The sequence below is a fragment of the Aspergillus stella-maris genome (assembly GCF_047715825.1).
Source record: "Aspergillus stella-maris strain CBS 113639 unplaced genomic scaffold BDV14scaffold_9, whole genome shotgun sequence".
NCBI lineage: Eukaryota > Fungi > Ascomycota > Eurotiomycetes > Eurotiales > Aspergillaceae > Aspergillus > Aspergillus stella-maris.
The window spans coordinates 306,858-327,359 of NW_027396803.1; the positions used below are offsets into that span (position 1 = coordinate 306,858).

At 50.2% G+C, this 20,502-nt stretch overlaps 5 protein-coding genes across 5 annotated transcripts; 2 read left to right on the forward strand and 3 right to left on the reverse strand.

Annotated features, from left to right (window-relative positions):
* Window positions 1-194: 194 nt before the first annotated feature.
* On the reverse strand, window positions 195-974 carry cyn1 (putative cyanate hydratase). Its single transcript, XM_073767743.1, has 2 exons — window positions 893-974; window positions 195-836 (listed from the first exon to the last, which is right to left on the reverse strand). Exons 1-2 carry the CDS (start codon window positions 917-919, stop codon window positions 375-377), a joined length of 489 nt encoding a protein of 162 aa, XP_073631294.1. The 5' UTR covers window positions 920-974; the 3' UTR covers window positions 195-374.
* Window positions 975-1,058: 84 nt separating this feature from the next.
* On the reverse strand, window positions 1,059-6,987 carry BDV14DRAFT_212045 (putative DEAD/DEAH box helicase; the record flags this gene model as incomplete). The annotated part of the gene is made up of 4 exons (XM_073776225.1): window positions 1,059-4,380; window positions 4,438-6,188; window positions 6,235-6,895; window positions 6,959-6,987. 4 exons carry the CDS (start codon window positions 6,985-6,987, stop codon window positions 1,266-1,268), a joined length of 5,556 nt encoding a protein of 1,851 aa, XP_073631295.1. The 3' UTR covers window positions 1,059-1,265.
* Window positions 6,988-8,688: 1,701 nt separating this feature from the next.
* Window positions 8,689-12,494, forward strand: pld2 (putative phospholipase D (PLD); the record flags this gene model as incomplete). The annotated part of the gene is made up of 5 exons (XM_073776226.1): window positions 8,689-8,904; window positions 8,954-9,317; window positions 9,366-9,509; window positions 9,556-11,789; window positions 11,835-12,494. The coding sequence occupies 5 exons, from the start codon at window positions 8,689-8,691 to the stop codon at window positions 12,492-12,494; spliced, it is 3,618 nt and encodes a 1,205-aa protein (XP_073631296.1).
* Window positions 12,495-14,254: 1,760 nt separating this feature from the next.
* On the reverse strand, window positions 14,255-16,903 carry BDV14DRAFT_152902 (uncharacterized protein). Its single transcript, XM_073766604.1, has 2 exons — window positions 15,916-16,903; window positions 14,255-15,868 (listed from the first exon to the last, which is right to left on the reverse strand). Exons 1-2 carry the CDS (start codon window positions 16,834-16,836, stop codon window positions 14,768-14,770), a joined length of 2,022 nt encoding a protein of 673 aa, XP_073631297.1. The 5' UTR covers window positions 16,837-16,903; the 3' UTR covers window positions 14,255-14,767.
* A 1,926-nt stretch (window positions 16,904-18,829) lies between these two features.
* BDV14DRAFT_152986 (serine palmitoyltransferase small subunit family protein) lies at window positions 18,830-19,602 on the forward strand. Its single transcript, XM_073766607.1, has one exon. The coding sequence runs from the start codon at window positions 18,980-18,982 to the stop codon at window positions 19,439-19,441; it is 462 nt and encodes a 153-aa protein (XP_073631298.1). The 5' UTR covers window positions 18,830-18,979; the 3' UTR covers window positions 19,442-19,602.
* Window positions 19,603-20,502: the final 900 nt, after the last annotated feature.

Below are 20,502 nucleotides of genomic sequence, written 5' to 3' on the forward strand. Positions count from 1 at the left end.
GGTTTGAGAGGTGGAGCTGACGAGATGAATAGCAATAGACCAGGGAGAAAATGAGATGGAGGAGAGTGTGCAGAATAACTAGGGAGATAGGGGTTAGACGTCTCTTTTTGCTTTGTCAAGAGTTGTGTTGAGGTGAATGTCTCAGTCTACCTGGGGAGAAACTAGTTTCCTAACGGGGCTTGACTTAGGTTCCGTCCATGACCAAGAGTATCAATTCGAGTCATTAATTGAGTCACATAAGTAGTCACAAATAACTACCTCAATTGAAGATTACTACCTAGCCAGGCACAGGCACACGAAATCGAACAGCCTGACCTCCACGCCATCCTACCCAAGGAACCAAGTACTATACCACAAAGACCACAAAGACAAACCTAAAACCGTGAAAAAGGCAACCACTTCCCCCTCAACGTAATAACCGCCCAATTATTCCCCTGCTCATCCGTCTCCTTCTCAACCTTCGTGCTAAACGAAATAGCAGACATAATCCCATCGCCAAACTTCTCATTCAGCACCGCTTTATAAGCATACCCATAATTCTGGACAATCTCATAAAGGCGATAAATCAGGGGCTCCTTGGGCGGCATCTCAACGGACTTGCCGCGGTCAGGGAAACCGGATAGTTGGGCGTGAAGCGTGGCATGGTCGATTTCGAGGAACTTAGAGAGGTTCGTGATGTCTTCTTCTGAGGCCTTGGCTTGGCCGTAGAAGATTGCGGCTGTGGCGACTTCGTTGCGCCCGATTGCAGAGGCGATTTGTTCGAAGGAGAGGGATTTAGAGGCTTTTGCTGTGAAGAGCGTTGCGCTGGAGGAGGGGAGGGAGGGGTGTTGGGTTGTCTAGAGCGGGTTGTTAGTGGTGGTGGGATTGGCATTGGGAGGGGATTGAGGCTTACGTCTAGGGTTGCGAGATTGAGAGACATTGTGGCGGTATTGATGAATTGAAATTCGTAAAATGATTAGAGGACAGTAAAACAGGTCAAGAGGGGATCTCTGTTCTTTTATACGTGGTTTGTGACGTCTTCTCCAAGACGGTGCGGGGTAGTTCCCCGCCGATGAGGGGTCAAAGATAAGGACCTTCTGAAGGATTTATTTCAGATTGACTAAAGTACCCTGGCATTCTGTAAAGGAAATAGAACGTAAATCAAACTTTAGATAACACTCAAACAAGATCTTCAGATCGCCAATCGCCAATTGCGATATCCAGTCACCAAGTCCAGCCAAGATCGCCAACGATAGATAGCAGAAGATACCCCAACTATCGTCCAATCACGCCCAAATGGCCTTAAACTTTGCGTTGAACTCAGTCTGAAGCATTTTGAAAGTCTGCAGGACTTGTAGAAGGCCTTTACCGTCCAAGACTGCATCCGCAGAGGTCTGCGTCAATGATCCGGTGCTCCCGGTCTGCCTTGGCGAGGTCCCTTGAGAGTCTGGGCTGGTATCTTCCGCCTCCCAGTCGCTCGGAGTCTCGTCGCTCATTTCATCTTCCCAGCTGTCCGCAACTGGCTTTCTTTTTGCTTTGACGGGACGTTCTGGCAGGATGACGGAGGACTGCTTGTTCTTGGCCGGTGAAAGTGGAGAAGACTCGGTTGGGACCTCACTGGCTCCCTGTGCGTCATCGTCAATCTCATCTTCGTAGGCATCTCCGGCACCCATTGCTTCCAGCATCTCGCAGTCGGTGCCGGGAGACAGCTTCATAAAATTCTCAAGACTGGTGACGATCGTTGCGAGCACCAGGGAGAAGTCGTTCAGGATGAACCAAAGGTCACCTTTGCGAATCATGTTTTCCGTGACCAGTGCATGCACATTCCCATGTCTGAAAAAGTCGTACAAGTACGCGTTTAGAGGGGTGTGTCCGTTCTCGGGGCTGACCTCAACATGCGGTATGACGGACTCCTCTAGCCAGACGCCACTGCGAACCATCTGGCAGAGCTGCGAGATATTCTTCCATTCGTCGCGGTGGCCAGACAGAGCAACAAATGCAGAGTTCACTCGCGTTGGTGGGAGGAAGTTCATCGACGTACAGATGTCTTTCGAGGGTTTATCACCGCCACATTTGACCATGGTCAGCGGCAGGGTGCAATCGTCGTCATCAATATGTTTTTCAATAAATGTGTCGACGTATCCGGAGTAAATACCCAATGTCTTCTTATTGTGCGATTCTAAGATCTGTGTCGCATTTGGGGGCAGTGCTGGCAAGACCACAACAGAGGTAGACTTCTTGGTCTCGAGACATTCCAACACACTGGGTCGGAGGAACTGGCGCCCGAATATGTGTGACAGTACGAGCATCAAGGTACGGAGCGTCTCTTCCGGTTTCTCATGTATGCTCTCGCACAATTTGTGGAAATAGCCCTCACTGAGTAGAGCGTGGAAGGCGAAGCTGGAGTTCTCCGTGTAGTAGAGATGTGAGACCATACCTGCAAAGTTCAAGGGTACTCCGTTTCCATCCAAAAGCCAGTTGCGACGGAGATATTCAATGGAAAATCTCAGATGATGCAGGACGGTAGCCTTCGACTCTGGCCCGCCCAAGTAGATCCGAGCGCACGACAGAATGGCGTTAATTGCTTTGACAGCGTACGGCGATTGCTCCGACTCGTGAAGGAGAGTCATCAGCCGTAGGACAAGACTGGTCGTGATTGGAAAGTGTCCGTTGAGATCGGGTAATCTTGAGCTTAGCAGACGGCATACTTTCTGGTATGGAAGTCCTTGGAAAACGACATTTCCAAGAAAGTCAAATCCACGGCGACCAGCTCGACCAGCTGCCTGTCGAAAGTTGAGAGCGGTTAGGTAGACAGAGTCGCCGCTAAAGACCACGGTCTTGCAGGGCATGTTGATACCTAGGGCTAGGGTACCAGTGGCAATAACAACGCGCAAATAGCCCTTCCGAAAGAGGATCTCACAGACCTGACGGTACCTTCGATTCATGCCCGCATGATGAACTCCGATTCCACGTTTGAGGGCAGCAATTAGTCCTTCAGGAACTTCGCGGCGCCTCATTACCTTGGCGTATTCTTCGAACTCCGATGTGGTGAGCTTCTTCTCGTCGGCGAAATGAAAACAGGAAACTGGATCATCAGGATTGAAAGACTCAAACTGACTATTCTCGCCCATGTCCCGTTCCAGATCAAAGGAGGAGATCTGATCGTCATCGTCATCATCGCGTCCCTTCTTTCCTTTCTTCCCCTTTTCCATCCTCTTCAGAAGGGTGGCATCATTCTCTCGAGACCTCTGCCACTCCTCGTACTTGGCTAGCTTGTTCTTCCATGCGGTACTCATTGCTTTCCAATGATCTTCTGCGGTCTTGAGCTTGGCAACGAGATCATAACAAATCTCCTCGCACTTAGCACGGTCGTAATTGAAGAGCAAAGCCGGTAAGGCATCCTGGTCATTGAGAGAACATAGGAGCGGCAACGTCGTATCAATGATGCTGTTTTCGTTCACTTTCTGTAGTTCCAGGGAAGTTTTCAAGCCCCGTGATTTTTGGACATCTGGGGTAGTCGTTGACAGGCACCCTGTCAGTTCTTGAACCACTGCCTCAAACGGGGAACTTTCGTGGCTCATCCAGTCTCTTAGCACCTTTTTCAGCTCGCCCTCCCACTTGAGTACATCTGCTTTCTTGATGACACTTGGTAGAGCGGTAAAAGGGTCTAGTGTGTCTCTGACGGGAAACTGGACTGTTGCGTGTTTCTTTATTGCCTTCCAGAGTGTCAGACAGTCTCGTGGCTCTAGAGTAAGGTCATCGGGCAGGCCACGAGATCGATCGATGAGGCTCGCAACGGGGTGCAGAAAGCCCATATGAGGGTTACCATCGAGTCCGAGAGCAGAAAGCTGGGAGGGTACTGCGAGTCCATTGAAGACGAAATCCTTCGGCGGTCGGTAGACGTATTTCCTCAGGTCAGAGTACCGGGTCTTGTGTTGTATCATTCTCAGCTCCAATCCGTTTGCATTTTGAGCCTTCTCTAGCCAGTCTTTGAACTCGTCTGGATGCCCAACGGTCGCAGAGAGCGCAATAATAGGACATGGAGCTAGGAGGAGCAACTGTTCCCAAATGACCCCGTCCTCTGCTTGGCCAATGCAATGCACTTCATCAAAGATGATGCGTTTGATTCGAGGTGACCATGTCTTGGCATTTGTAGGTGCAAGAAGCATGATTTGGAGTATGTGAGGTACAGTTATGAGAATCTGGCAGCCGGTTGGGTTGTTGATTCGATAATCTCGGGTGTGAATTGCCCAAACTGACTTTCCAGCGGTGTTTTTGTAAGACTTGGAGAATCTTGCTTGGACTTCTGCGGCAATCTGGTTGACGAGTGCTTTGGTGGGTGCCACATAGACAAGAACTCCGTCGTCATTCTCCTCTAGGATCTGTTTCATCGCATAGAACCTGCGTGTCGCAATTAGCGATTTCTTGAAGGGACCACTGAATGCTAGTTCAACTCACGAAATGAATGTCTTTCCTGCACTTGTCGGGGCGACCACGAACAAACTCCTTCGGGCATCGATCTCGTCTAGTACCTCTCGCTGCCACTTATCTGGCTCGAAATCATGAACACGAGAATCTGCAGCCGAGCCCATGCTACGGTCTATGTATGGTCCGGCATGGATCAGCTGGAACTCGGTTGGTGACAGTGAAATAGCAGCGGTTCCAATGTTGATGTTCAAGACCGCGAACTTGAAAGACAATTCCCGACTCTCAGTGTGTTGCATATCAAGACGCGGCAAGATCAGAACCTCGGCAGTAGTCTTCATACACTCGACGATCTGACGAGTAAGACCATGCTTCGACTTTGCAATTTCCTGGACGCATTTCCAGATCAGTGCCGCTATGTGCATCGAAGTCCCTCGATGTCCATTGTTGCAACGCTCTTTCCACAGAAGTATCAGTGTGTATGTTAGATATGCTAGCACTTCCACTTGGATCGCGCTCCTCTTCTCTGGTCTCAAAGCAGAAAAGTACCCTTGGACTTTAGTGTAGCGTAGAGAAAAGTCAACCTCTTTCTCAAAGTCTATTACCATTCTTCGCCAGGACGCAAAATGGCTGTCGACAGCTTGGTTCTGCTTTGAGCGTTGGAAATCGGCAGCTTGCTCTCGAACGGACAACTTTCCATCCTGGTTGTTTTTCTTGTGGGCCGAAGGCCGGTGAGTTATGGTCTTTGAGACTTTGTAGTTGGCTTCTGGTTGAGGCTTCACAAAGACCGGCTCAGGCTCAAGCGAGACACCGACGGCGTTGGTTAGGCTTGCCGCGTACCGCTGTACGTCGGCCATGAAAAACTGATCGCGCCTATTGAATATGGACTTCTGCCAATCGGTGAGTGGGGTGTTCTTCATGGGATTCAACGGACGTTTATGATTGTGCCAGTGAGTTAACTCCTGGAATGTCCGCGACATTGTGGTACTCATAGCTTCCTCAGAGAAATCGGCCGTCACCACAGACACGGGCTTAAGGTGTGTATCGACAATCTTGTTGTTAAAAGGCAGTACGCGAACAACCTTTTTGTCGTTTGGTGAATCTTTGAGGTTGACCATGAACTTCGGACGGTACTCCAGTAAATGCTCGTTGGAAACACCTGTGTTGTTGCTAGCCGAGCCAGCAAGGTCCAGGGTCCTTGTTGAACGAAAGTCGACTTCGAATAATTTTAACACAAGACGTACGAGCAGGTCAAACTTCCTCTGAATTTTGAAGCCCCAGGATTCCATGTTCTGGGTTTGTTCAAGAGCTCTCAGGGTCTCCAGAAATACTCTGCCATCAACACAGTCGCTCAGGTTGCAGACACCTGGAATATACTTGACGATGTCTTTCCACAGAACAGAAGTCAAGACGCTCACAGCTTTGCTGGTAAATTCTTCAAGAATCCGCTCGCCGACTCTGTGATGCTTCGATTCCACCACCCTTTCTGAGAGTCTGCACTCGCTGAGGATAGCCGTGTGCAACAACATCGCCCGTGCGCCAAGGAGGCTTTCCGAATTGGAAATCGAAGTTGGAAACATCTTCCCGAAGGACAGTATAGCAACCCAGTCACGTTGAGTGAGCCCAAATGGTTCACTTTTGGTGATTGTCCTGATTGTGTTGATAAGCCGCTGTTCGCCGGGGGTCGGTTGAGTGGTATGTCCACTAGTGGTGACGAAGGACGGGTTAGGACTATAGAGTTGTCTTGCACGCGACATTGAACCTTCGAGGACCATGCACAATACCTACATGGGTCAGTTTCACTCGAGAGTCCGTGGCTCTTGGTCTCACCTTTGAGTCTCGACACTGCAGGCTGTTTAGAATCGCAACGTTATATCCATGGAGAACAAACCAATGGATAGTAGATCGGAGGACGTGTCTCGTTGATTCCAGCTTCAAAAGTGCGTTGCCAGAGATTGCGTGCTCATTCTCTGAGGACGGAGCATCATTCTCAGGCTCTTCAGAAGTATGATGAGACCTGTTTACCAGTTTCTGGGTACTTGCATCTGAAGTACCAGCACCATCATGGCACATCAAGAAGTATGCTCCGACGGAACCGAGGTATCGTCCGAAATCATCGGATTTATAACTGTCGAAACGTCGAACGTTTATCGAAGGAACGGTTGCTGGGAGGTTTTGCACCAAGTGTTGTATGGTCGCTTCGCGAGCAAGATGATATTTTGGCCACAGTCTCGGGGGCGTGTTGGGAGGTATACATGTCGACGAGCTTTCGGACAAAAAGACGATGTGAAAGACGCACTTCCGCTGGTAAAGCTGGGCGATGAACTTCTCGACGAGATAGGTTGCGTGCTGGAGTTGAAAACCATTGTTGAAGTCCAAGCTCTTGTCAGAGAAGCACTGCAGAAGAAGTGAGTCTCCTTCAATGATGAAGAGTTCGTCTCCCGCGTAGTCGCCGACGAGGTCTAAGGTGCGAGAAGAGAGTCCTTCAAACCTAGAAAGATGGTCAGCTTGAGACAGAGACGGGCTTTTATTACCATGAACTTGGGCGGCCTACCAGGTCTGCAGCCTTGCGGGGTCTGCCATATTCGTAGCAGTTGGGTTCTAAACACAGGTGGTGAGAACGGTCTGATCAGTGATTGGAGAATAAGAAATAGGATAGGGGAGATGGAGATGTGAATAAAAACTGGAGATAAAGCTCGGGGAAAGATAAAAGAGAGATGATGGGACACAGGGAGAAGACAGAAAGCAATAACACAAGAGAAGAACCAAGACAGGCGTTTGCGGCACAGTCACGGTTTGCCTTATTTGCGTCAACGCCACCTTGACCACTGTCATTATACCATGTAAATATTGATTCTACGTATGATCAAGACTAGTAGACTGCGACTTACCTCTATATTCTCTCTACTACTAGTTTGGAATCATTTCTACTTCATCGTTGCCCACTGGAGAGTGAGCAAGAGCGGTAGATACCAAGTAAACACCATACTCTAGCCCTTCCCATCGCCTCAGGACCTGTTCGGACACATTCACCATTTAGACTCAAGCATACCTTGATCTTGGTCCTATCTTTTATCTATATAGGTGTCCTAGGACAATGCAAATACTTCCACGTTCACTGTGAAACTACAGAGTCACGTGGTGTGTTTACTGATTTCCTAATTGAGAAGCCGGCTCCAGGTAGGTGTCCGCCCGCGAGTCCTGTTCAAGGTTCATCTTCTGTCCAGTACACAGCACATGAACGTCTTTGCAAGATACGCCTTCCCACTAGTCACTTTTTCTGGCTCACTTTGCCATAGACCAGTCCAGGTGGTCAGTACTTATTACGGTACCTAGACTCCGCCAAATATGAATTCTACAACCCCACGGCGCTTCCATTGACAAAGAATAAGGTCTTCTTCCTTTTTCATAAATCATGGGCTTCAGTTTCCGTGCTTAAACGTACTAGATAAAACCAGTGACGATAGAAACTCAATGCCGACATCTTTACAAAAGGTTGCTCATAACGTCGATACCTCGCCCCGTCCCTGCCGTGTCCCACTCCTACACCGCGAGTTCGTACCCTTCGCTTAATCCAGAATTCCTACATCATGTCGTGGAGAATCGTTGAGTGTCATATTATATCGACAAAATACAGCTTCAGGTTTTGGCACCCCTCAAAATGCGATCATCGGATTTGCGACCGAACAGCATGAATTGTATCAGTCCATCGACGCATATCTCAGCCGCATTATTATGCGGGATGCAGCATCACAGTCATCAACGTCATCAATGCTCAGCCACAATCACCCCACTAGACGTTACGATCATTTGAGGCGCTTCCTCGAGATAGGCAAAGACCGGCGCCTAGCGTTTTACAAAGTGTGGCTTGGACCCTCAGCCCTGGGTCGGTATTAGGCTGCCACGTACCTTACAAGCTGAACAAGATAGCAATGGTCCAGAATATGGCATCGGCTAGCCAGTTAGCGGAATTGATCAAGCGTCTCGAACAATATAGTTGGTTGTTGTTGCCGGGATGATGGATCCCACGAGCAACTGGGACTCTGGGAGCCTAGGCTAGAGCATGGCGGGGCAGTTAGCGTCGAATAATACCAAGAGAGAAGCTGACCCAACTCTTCCCCTCATCTGCAACACCCCAGCGATCTGTTTTGCCCGTTTCGACTTTGCTAATTCTTCGAGATCCATATAAGCTAGCTCGTTCTCAGCTTGTCTGACATTTTTTTTTTGTTTCTCTCCCCTCTGTTTCCCTAAAGTCTGTGCAATTCCCACGGCGACTGCAGCGCCATGTCTCACAACCAAGACCACTTAGCCTATGGCCAGTATCACGGCCAAGACTCGGACCGTGCTGGTGAAGGCGAAAGCACAAGGAGCTTCGTTGGAGACACATTCAACATGCTAAAGAGCAAATACAAAGAACACCAATCCTCACACCAGGGGAATCAAACTCCGGGCAACCAAAATCAGCCACCTTTACAGAGCTACAACCCAAGCGGATATGGTGTAAGTTATGTCGTGTCAAAAATAGCGTGGAGGATTGACATTTTACTAGAGTCAGCAGAGCTACCCATCGTACAACAACCCCGGTCTGAGCCAAAGCAACCCGAACCAGAGTTCGAGCCACCAATCGTACCAGGAAAAGCCTCAGAAGCAAGATAAACTGGGAGGATTGTTTGGAAAATTCCAGAGCGTTGTTGCGGACCTTGGCGGTGAAGCTGCTCAGCGCTTGGGAACAGCTATTGACCCCCACGCCTATGCCGAGTACGGGGCCAAGCCCCAGTCGCAGAACAGATTCGGCAGCTTTGCTCCCGACCGTCACGGCAACGATGTTCAGTGGTATGTCGATGGGTGTTCTTACTTCTATGCTGTCTCCAGAGCACTGGAGACCGCCAGGGAGTCTATTTGGATCTTGGACTGTAAGTAGTTGCGAAGGCTGCTATGGCTCAAGGCTGACGGTGTGGTAGGGTGGCTGTCGCCAGAGCTCTACCTGAGACGACCACCGGCGAAGAATGAACAATACCGCCTGGATCGGCTGCTCCAGGCGGCGGCGCAGCGTGGTGTCAAGGTCAACATTATCGTATACAAAGAGGTCACCCAAGCATTGACTTGTAGGTACACCAGCGCCTGCGGCGGCCTATGCTAACGAGATCATAGTGTCCTCCCATCACACGAAACACCACCTTGAGAACCTACACCCAAATATTGCCGTGTTCCGTCACCCCGATCATCTTCCCGATCGTCAAGGTCTGGCCGCTTCTATCACCTCTTCGCTCGAGAATCTATCCTTGGACGCCCTGAAGCTCGGGCAGATGTCCTTCGACGCCATGAAAGGCGTCTATGGTATCCATGAAGGCATGATCCTCTATTGGGCTCATCACGAGAAGCTTTGTATAGTTGACGGTCAGGTTGCGTTTATGGGTGGGTTGGACATGTGCTACGGGCGCTGGGATACTCACCAGCATGCCTTGTCGGACGTGCACGATCACCCCGCAGAGATCGTCTTTCCCGGTCAGGACTACAACAACGCCCGAGTCCTTGACTTTACCGATGTCGCGCACCCGGATCAGAACAAGCTTGACAGGACACAGACATCCCGTATGGGTTGGTCCGATGTCGCAGTAAGCTTCCATGGACCGGCTGTGGAGGACATCCGACGCATGTTCGTGGAGCGCTGGAACTTTCTCTATGACAGCAAGTACCAGTCTCGCAATGACGCCCGATTCTCAAGACTTGCGCTGCATGGACGTCCAGGCTCTTCCAGTGGGCAAGGTAGTCAGTCGCAGCAAGGCTCCCATCAGCAGGGCCAACAGCAGACAGGCCAGCAATATCCTCAATCCCCCCAACCTGGTGGCACCCCACAGCCTTATCAGCCTTCACAATATCAGACCGGTCAGCAGCAGCATAGCACGTCTCCACAGCCTGGGACTCAATCCTCCCAGCCGAACTGGTCTCAGCAACAGACCCATGCTCAGCAGCCGTATTCGACTTCGACGCACCCCACTAGTCAGTCTCCCCAGCCCAGTTGGAATCAGCAGCAATCTGCCTACCAAATTGCGCATAGCCAGCCTACCCATGAGTCGCACCCTGGCACGCCGCAGCCTGGGGTCCAACCACAGCCAAGCTGGTCTCAGCAGCAGTATAGCCAGCAGTCGCATCCGAGTACGCCCCAGGCTCCAGCATCCCAGCCCAGCTGGTCCCAGCAGCAAGCTGCGTATCCTGGTCAACAGACGTACTCGCCGGCGCCCCAGGGTGTCAGTGAGCTCCCTCCACCAAGCCCTCAACCTGGTTGGCCTCAACAGCAATCTTCACACCAGTCTGGACAGCAGTCATACTCGGGAACGTCACATCCTAGTGCGCAAACATCTCATCACCAATCTTACCCACCTCCGCCTCCTGGACCTCCGCCGAGCCAAGGTGCCGATCAAACTCAAGCTCCGTACTTCGCGCCGCCACCAACGCAGCCCACTCACGAAGGACAGCACTCCAATACGCGAGGAGTCTCGGACGACTACTACGGCGAGGGCAGTGGTGATCGTGACAGGGGTTTCGGTGGGAAGTCAAGTTCGGGATCTGGATCCGGATCCAGTTTCGTGCCTCGTCGCTTCCGTGACAACTTTGACTCGCTCCGTGGTGAGCTCGCTGGTCAAATCCATCAGTATGGGGACCGACTTACCACCGGTCATCTGGGGCGTCCCCAGCAGCGCGGGAACATGTCCTGTCAAATTGTCCGCAGCTGCGGCAAATGGAGCAACGGCACGCCCACTGAACATTCGATTGCTGATGCGTACTGTGAGATCATCCGCCACAGTGAACACTTTATCTATATCGAGAATCAGTTCTTCATCACGGCAACCGGTGATAAGCAGAAGCCAGTTGAGAACAAGATCGGTGCTGCGATTGTCGAGCGCATTCTTCGTGCTGCCCGCGCAGGCCAAAAGTATAAGATGATCATTGTTATTCCGAGCGTTCCATGCTTCGCGGGAGATCTAGGCGACGAGGCAGCCTTGGGAACTCGCGCCATCATGGAGTTTCAGTATAACTCCATTAATCGTGGAGGTAACAGTATCATGGAGCTGATTGCAAAAGAGGGATACAATCCGATGGAGTACATCCGGTTCTACAACCTCCGAAACTACGACCGTATCAAGTACGCTAGTCCAAGGCCTCAAGCAGGTGCAGGATTTGGGCCTGATCACCGCCTTGCCTTTGATACCTCTGCTGCCTACCAGTACTCGGCCTCTACAGCAGCTCCGAAGACCGGCGGCGTCACTACCGTCAGCTCATGCTACATGCTCAACGGCCCAGACCTTCGAACCATTCCTTGGGACGGGCCCAGCGAGGCCGAGATCAACGCGTTCGTGACCGAAGAACTATATGTCCACTCCAAGGTAAGCCCCATATCGTCTTTTTCCTCAATTCGCCTAACATAATAGGTCATGATTGCCGATGACCGTGTTGTCATATGTGGATCCGCCAACATCAACGATCGCTCCCAAGTAGGCGACCATGACTCGGAAATTGCCGTAATCATCGAAGACCGAACTCCTGTTTCGTCGAAGATGAACGGTCAGCAGTGGACTGCTAGCCGCTTTGCGTCCTCGCTTCGTCGCCACCTCCACCGAAAGCACCTTGGCTTGCTTCCTCCGCAGGACTACGAGCATCCCGCCAATGACAATTTTGACTTTGAATCCCCTGAAAGCCAAATCGTGGCGGATCCCTTGGCCGACACCTTTCTCAGCTTGTGGAATACTCGCGCGCACACTAACACTGAGGTCTTCAGAGAGGTTTTCCACTCTGTGCCCGATGATACTGTGCGCAACTGGGGTACGTACAAGGAGTTCTACGGATACTACTTCAAGAACGCCGACAAGCAAGCCTTTGGTGAAGCGATGGACGGACCCCCGGCAGCTTACAAATATGGACATGTAGTTTCCGAGAAGTTCCCAGGCCCCGAGGGTGTAGCTCGCGTCAAAGAACTTCTCAGTCAGGTGAAGGGCACGTTGGTGGAGATGCCTTTGATGTTCCTGTGTGAGGAGGATGTGGCGGAATCAGGATTGACGCTAAACGACCTGACAGAACCGCTCTATACCTAGTGTTAGAGACGGTTCATGCAGTCAGATGCAATTCTTTATGTGTTTAAGATCTGTGGCTATTTCCTTGTTCTATTCTTTGATGTTCTGGAAACTTATTTTGGTGCTAAGTTGCGATTGTTGTTCGAGAACAATATGTAGTTCGTGCGTTCTGATTGGTCAATGCAACCACATGTTTCTACAGCCCCTCCAGGCCTGCATATCTGCATCCTTCACAGCAGTCGATCTTCAGTGCTATCTTTGTATTCGAGACTCCGGGCGGCCGGTTCGAGACTAGAGAGTTGCAGGCTAACATTCTTCAGCCCACACGTGGACCCTGCGCCCTTTATCGCTGAAGCGCTTCGCCTCAGGAACAGAACACAGTCAAGACCGAGGACCGAGTTGACAGCTGCCACCGAGCCCTCCTCCACATTGAGCTCGTTCCTTATCGGGCCCTCCCATTGGCTCCCGTCCCAAGACCAATATCAACCCTCTCGCACGCCACTAATATTCGGCTTTGCACCATGTATTGACATCTTGCAGAAGAATACCTCCGCGGGGGCCAAGCACGTGTGATTGTTCAAGACTTTCGTTCTGTTCGAACCCGTTTTGTAACGTTGTTGCTGTGGTTCAGGTTGGGCGCAAAAAGGTTTCCTCACACAACCACCACTCTGACACCGTTCAGCGTGTGAAAAATCGTCTATAAAGAGGCCCTCGACCCTCGCCTCAAGTCGGTCTTCTCTCCATCAATTGGAATCCCAGATTCACAATCACTTAGAAGCTTTTAAAAAAAAAATTTTGCTCGACGCAAAACCGACACCTTTCAATCAAAATGTCTCCCTCTGAGTACGTTCCCGTCGTCAAGGGTATGTCTTCCATTCTCTCCCTCAGCCAGCAGCAGGATATGCGCAATCGCTTCCTGCTGCTTCCCCTCGAGATCAAAACAGCAACTAACGAGAACCCGTATAGCCTCCCCCGGTGCCGGCTGCGTGATTATGTAAATAATCCCACCCGAATTCACGACCTCGCAGCCCCGATCCGTCCCTTCCACACAGCCAAATGAATCCATCAGCAGTGTCACAGCGCTATAAGTACCTGTTATACGCCGTCCAACCCCCCAATCGCAATCGCAATCGCAAGCATGACACGCGAGCCGTCACTATAATCCACCTCACTCGAAAAGAAAATCATAAAAACCACAAAAAAATACTTCCGATCTGTAAATAGCCCACTAAATTTTACGACAATCACCAGGATGACGATTACGATCATACCTATAACCTTATTTATCGCCTTCCCTGCGCCTATGCCTATCTGATAATCTGGACCACCGAACGAACAAGCAAAACACCCTTCTGATTGCCGATTAGGGCGACAGCTTTGTTTTTCTTCTGCTGCTGATGGGTTCTGGGCCAGATTGGGGCGTCATGTCTTTCCTTCTTCTACTTTTATCTCTATTTTTAGTCATTTGCTTGCCTGGATAGGATAGGTTGTTTGGAATGGATTATTTATCTATCATTTTATTTTCTCTCTTTTTCTGTCTTTTGTTTTGGTTGCTTCTTCGAGGCTTGTATGGGGGTGTAGTTGTAGAGTTGTTGTAGCTTTGTGGTCCTTGGTAGAGAAGAAGGGGAAGGCGGTTAGAGTGTTCATTGAGTCATAGTCATGATAGTCTTTCGGAGGCCAGATTCTATTTGGGAATTTAGATAGATAGTACTGGATAGGGCATGTCAGATACCTAGGTCATACTTTGTCACGATAGAAGAAAGCACACTATGCGCAGTAACGTCTTTACCTTAGGTACCCTACCCTGCTGTATGCTGATGGCGTTGACGCTTTTACATACCTACCTACCTACCTACTTACTTACATGTATCTACCGAGCCTTAACGGGCAGCGGAATCAAGCGCAAATGCTGCGGCGCGCGGTTCTCAGTCAGGGGCGGCCCATTTTATACGCATGAGTGCGATTTACTACCTCGGGTAGGTAAGTAGATACGGTGGTCCACTTCGGGTACTATGGGGGTTTTTCCTCGCCCAGATCACATGCGAACCGTCGGCTTCTGTACTTAGATGGTCTAGGCTGGTCTAGGCCAGCAGGATATAGTCTCGGAAGAGGACGGATTGATAAGAGTAAAGATAGTCTATCTATACATTTACCTCATCCTAAACCTAAGTACAAAGAAGAAACCATGGAATATCAGCGCTGCATACAAACCAAACTCATCCGTTCGCTCAAGTACCAGTACTCGGCCTGACCTGACCCCAGCTATCTAGCCCAGCTAGCACACTGCACTCTGCCTATATAACAGCCGTCTCTTTCCGAATAGCATCAACCCGTGCAATATCATCAGCGGTAGGCTCACCCAACTCTGCGTCACCGACGACAAAGGCTTCGGAAACGGCATCCTCCACCTGTTCAACAACATTCAGAATAAGACTAACAGACCGCGCATTCCCAATCTGGACCATATTCTCGCCGACCGACGCCTGGATCTTGCCGTCGCCGCCATTCTCCGGGAGATCGGCGTTGAAGGCGCCGCAGATGGATTTGACAGGGTCAAGGAAGCGGTTGCGGAAGAAGACATAGGTTTTTTCGAGCTGCAGCTGGGTGCGCAATTTAGGGGAGGAGATGAGGATGTAGTAGAGGTTCAAGGCGGAGTGGATGGCTGGGCTTAAGGACTGGGTGAAGCGGATCCAGGAGGCGACGAGGTCGGACGATAGATCAAGGTCTAGGGTTGGTGGGGAGAAGAGGAGTGGTGTGAGGACGGAGAGGTAGTGTGGGTTTAGGAAAATGTTTGTGTCTGAGGCCGAGGGTTCTTTGGCGAATTCGAGAATTTCGTTCTTCAGCCAGTCGATTGCGCGGTCTTTGATTGTGTGGTAAGAGTCGTCTTCAAGAACTTTGCGGATGATCTTGAAGCGTGCTATTTGGGAGGGGTTGGCGTGAATGACGGTACCGGGAAGTCGGCGGACTGTGCTGTATGTTTGGCGGACAGTGGAGGCTGTCAATGCAACCACGAAATCTGAGAACTCTTTCTCATCTGAAGGTGTCGTGGTTGAGCTTTGTAATGACAAGACGGTTAACGCGAGTAGGGAGTCAAGGAGGACCTGTGGCTGCTCGAAAGCGACTTCGTCTATTGAGGATAATTTGCCAACAAAGTTGTGAAATATACGCGCAAGGTCGGGGTAGGTATTGATCGGAGAAACTTTTCCAGAGGAGAGCAGTTGTGAGACTGTCGCTCGAGAGGCGAGAAGTAGCAAGGCTCCATGTCTCTCAATGGGGATATCTTCTGCTTTACTCGGGTGCTCTTCGAAGTCCAATGGCGGCGGCTGGTTCTCTGGAGCTTCTGTGACGACCTTCAGAAGTTCGGCGTCGGTTAATCCGAAGTCTCGAGACAGCGCCTAGTTGAGTCAGTACAAATCTAGCAGACGAGGAAAGTGGTACCTACCGTGATCTTGGCGATGATGCTATCCCTCTCTCCTAGTTTTTTGTTATCGACGTAAACGTTGGTCGGTGAGCCGGTGCCTGGCATGCGTAGTTCGGGGTGCAAGACTTCTTGCAACCGGATAGCCCATGACATGCCCGGGTCCATTGGGCCCGAGCAGCTCAACAGGTATGTCTTGAGAAGCTCGACCAAGCCAAATTTCAGAAATCCTCGAGTCAGCGCACTTTCTGCATCTTTGGCAGGACTAGGCGATGCAACCTCCGCCTCGGGATCTGGTGCAGATGCTTTGGCGACGCGAAGCACCGTGGAGTCGCTAGGAGCTCTGGGAGGCGGTGGGGGTCTCTTGTTAGGGGATACGTCTCTGAGAAACTCGATAAAAGCGATTGTTGTCTCGTTGGTCGGCATTGAGTTATAGGCTTCCAGTACGGCTTGGAGGGACGTCGCAAGAAATCGGCTCGGAGCCTTGGTTTGGATGCGGGTGTGGAGAGTAGACAGCATCGAAACGAGAGTGTTAAACTTTAGGACGTGGGAGGGAAGTTCTTTAGATCCTTCTCCATCACTAATGTCAACGCCCTCAAGTTGCTCCTCCAGCCCTTTGTCCTCGTCTTCGTCTTCTGCGGGGTGTAGGTGCATGAGAGCGTCGGATACGCGCAAGATGACTTCTCGAGGATTACCCAATCGCGCGACATCCTGTAGGCAATCGAGCGACTCAGGGAGCATGGGAAGAAGCATCTTCACCAAGTCCCAGCCGATATTCGTAGTAAGGACCTCATCTTGCAGGAGGGTGTGAAGGAGGGGCAGACGTGCGGGGGTTAGCTGGTACTCGAGGAGGGTGAGATAGGTGAGGTAGTCGGTGTTTGGCGGGAGGGCCTGGACGAGGGGGTCTTCTGCAGCCATAGAGATCGACTGATTGATGGACGACATGATGCAGGAGAGATGGAGGAACAGGGTGCGGGAGAGCAAAAGAAGGGTCCTGATTCCTGAATCTCTGTTGTCTGGAGATTCGTAAGCTGTGCCAGAAAGAGCTTGGCATCCTCCACCTGCTCTGCGGGGCCCTGCATGACATCACTGACAGGTACAGCTATATTTAACTTGACAGGTTCTTGGTTCTCCAGAATATACCACGCATCTACTTGAAATATGGTATGAATAGACTTCTGCCTCGGTATTCCTGCTAACTATAGTGTCCATGGTGCTTGTCAAGGCGATTCTTGACAGCATATCTTGCCTCCGATGAGGGGCAAGTGAGCTAGTGTCAGTCATTCTAGATGGACCCGTTTGACTTTCAGGTTGATATATTGAATAGACCGCGAGATGGTTGGAGGCTTTCCAGTGTTTTGTCTAGCATACTACGTCAATATCATCATGATGAATTGCTGTATTGAGCCCATAGAAGGCCGGATCGAGCGTGTATCACAGCCAGGTATAAATCTTTGTTCAACTTCTAGTAAGACATAGATAGAAATTACGAGGTCGCAAGTACTCCATCAGCATCAGTCAAAATCTGCTACCTAGTCACATTTTTAGGGAAGGCTAGACGAGATGTCTAAGCATCATAAGAGCGGGCATGTTTTGACACCCCCGCCATGATCCCGTTTACGAACTCGAAAAGTTTATTCCGATAAATAAACACATTGCCACGCTATATCTGAAACTATATCGCCAATAATCTTCCGAAACCCGATTACCTGTGCTTTTTCCTAATGGAGCGTAGATGCTGGACTGCGCATTCAGCTTACTCGATCACGCGCCGCGCGCAATGGACAGGGTCTAGTGCCTAACAATGCGATTGGCATTTATCAAAAAAGTAATCATAGCCGTATGACAGTCAAGATAATAATCAGCTAATCATAATGTCAACCTTTGGGAATGTGGAAGAACGTGAGTTTGAGGTATTGTTGGTGTTCATCACAGATATATATTTCTCCGCAGTGCAACCAAGAGCCAGGGTCTAGGCATAAAGCACGTCACGATCACATGATCATAATTTCGGCACTCGGATGGGCAGGCGCTAGCAAGGCTGAAGAGCCAAGCCACCAAATTTTATACACGACTATACGCGAATAGTGCTTATAAATCTGATCGCCAGCTGAATCATGCCGATCTGGATGACCTCCGCCCAGCCTCGTTCCTGAAAGTCCCGCTCTACAGCCTGAACAACACCCAAAACAAAGCAACAGGATGCTTGCACCAAAGCGAAATACTTCAATAACCTTCTCGAGCGATATTCTTTCGTCTTGATAATGATCATTTGACGAAGTCCGAAGTATCTACGAGCACTCCGACTAAACCGCGACGCGATGTTGTGACGCCGTTTGCGGGCGATGATTGGATCGCTGCAAGGGAAATTGAGATGAAATCTTGAAAATGATGACTCGAGCAATCAAGAAAGCTGGGCCCAAGCGGAGAGTTTTCCCTCATGGACCCATCGACAAGACTTTAGTCCCTAAGACTATTCCCTGAAGAGCAAATCCACCACTCGATCCGGTCCATGCTTGATTTTCACAAGGCGTCTTCCTCCATCCGCGCCCTACCGATTTCCCGGCCTTGACCTCCATCTCACCCTCCTTCACCTCCACTCCCCTGTCGCCCTGCTTATCCCTTCTTGTTTCTGATCCTCTTCGGTGTTGCATTGCAGATGTTTCTTGTATAATAGAGCTGCCTATATCGTGCTCTTTAATTTCAATCCCCGCGCCTTCCTGCTCATTTAGCGACTGTCGATCATCTATCCGATCTTTCCGGCTTTGCTCGCCATTGCTGTCAATCATTCTTCGACACTTGGATCCTTGAATATCACTAGCTGCCAGTCGAATATCAAGACCACTTGGGAATCACTTCACGCTTTTTTGACCGTCTAGACCTGAAGCAAGCTATAATCCGTCGCGTTCCGAACCGCAAACCTATACACATACAACCAAGCTGCTCGCCCCCTGAAAGGTGCAAGAATACTCGTGGGCGGCATTATCCTAATAATTTAATCGAGGAAGGAGAAGGGTACACGAAGTAGAAAATCATTAGGGAGGTGCGACCTGTTTCCAGAACTGCCACACCTTGTCTCAACGCGGAAATGGCAACCGAAATGCAGTCGTTCTACACACCCTCGACCTCAAGTCACATTTCGTCTCACGGTCCAGCTGCAGTCGATGAGCTGATCAACAAATACTCTTCTACGATGGCCACCGCGACCTCCAACTCGAGCCCGTATTCCACTGCCAAAACGCGGCGCAACGTCTTTCAGCGCGCCACTGACCGCGTTCGGTTGGAGTACTATCGGTACGAGGTTACTTTCGGCCTCTATGTCATGACGCCGGGAGAGAAACTCGTCGCAAACACCTTTGTGTTTGTGGTCCTCGGCCTTCTCTTCTGGGCGCTATTGGTCTACTTCCCCGCCCTTCTTTACCAGAAGCTGTCTCGCCTGGTGTGGTTGTTGACTGGTCAGAGCGGCGAGGAAATGGGGGCTGCCCTGGGAATCCTGGATGCACAAACTACCTTGATACCCCCATTCGCGTCGGAAAAAGCACTCTCATAATCTGGAGTACATGATCACCTGCTCACCATGTCTCACCGCCAACTTTGAGTATTGACTCTACTACTGTGCTGTTGTTTTGGTCTTTTTTTGGGAAACGTTCTCGCATTGGAGGTATGCCTTTCCTGATTTATGATTTCAAATCTCCGTTCGTTCGCTAACATCACGTTCTGCATAGTACCCCATATCGTTCGCTACATTTTTGGAGTTTTGGCGCTGTTGGTGATTTCTATGTTCTCGAACGACGAAACGGACTCATCGCATTATAATGATCTTGTGAAGGGACCGGCGAAAACGACTACCGAATATAATGATGTATAATGCGCCCTCGAAGATGGAATGCTCTTGTCGGTGCAGTTTCTCGCCCACCGAAAAGCATAATTTCCGTTGTCTCTATACCCTTCTTTTTGCCTGACACTGCGGTGCATATTCCACCGACAGGATTGGATTGTCTTTTGGCACACTTTGGATTGTCTACACTACACTGTTATCAATGTGTAAAGCTAGATCCGCCATCTTGGATTGGCGGCTATTTTTATAGGTCGAATTGAGGTAAAATTAATGCTTAATGTCACCGTGAACTACTTACCATAATTGATCGAAAGTTAGAAGAGAACTAGATGTTAAGATATGGTTCTTCAGAAGATTAATTAGCCAAGCCGAGTCTAAATAAGGCCGCCCGGAGGACTAAAAGCTAGGATGGACTGGGATTCGAGCCTCATGCTCAGCCACACTACAATGGCGACAAAAATAAATTAACGCGACGATGACAACATCAGCCACGGTGCTCAGCCGTGTTCATCGCCAGAATCTTTAGGTCCGCCGCGTCCGCGACTCCAGAATCCACTTTGATCGCGGTTGAGTTTGACATTTCTGGGTCAACGGCGCAGCGCTGTCAGTGGCTGGACAGAGGCCAGCAAAGCTGCTGACGAAGCTTGCGCTCCGCACCAAAAATAGTGTTACCGACTGCCTAACAACTTTAACACGCATCCTCGCCGGTCTTTTCTTCTCTTCACCTGATTCTCATCATTCGTTTTATCTATTATTGTCGAGGTATTCTGGCT

What these genes read in the sequence shown, in the direction of transcription:
- cyn1 (XM_073767743.1), bottom strand. Translation starts at nt 919, where the DNA reads ATGTCTCTCAATCTCGCAACCCTAGAC. An exon ending in TCAATCTCGCAACCCTAGAC is followed by an intron (nt 837 to 892) that starts GTAAGCCTCAAT and finishes AACCCGCTCTAG; the next exon opens with ACAACCCAACACCCCTCCCT.
- BDV14DRAFT_152902 (XM_073766604.1), bottom strand. Translation starts at nt 16,836, where the DNA reads ATGTCGTCCATCAATCAGTCGATCTCTATGGCTGCAGAAGACCCCCTC. An exon ending in GCATCATCGCCAAGATCACG is followed by an intron (nt 15,869 to 15,915) that starts GTAGGTACCACT and finishes TGACTCAACTAG; the next exon opens with GCGCTGTCTCGAGACTTCGG.
- BDV14DRAFT_152986 (XM_073766607.1), top strand. Translation starts at nt 18,980, where the DNA reads ATGGCAACCGAAATGCAGTCGTTCTACACACCCTCGACCTCAAGTCAC.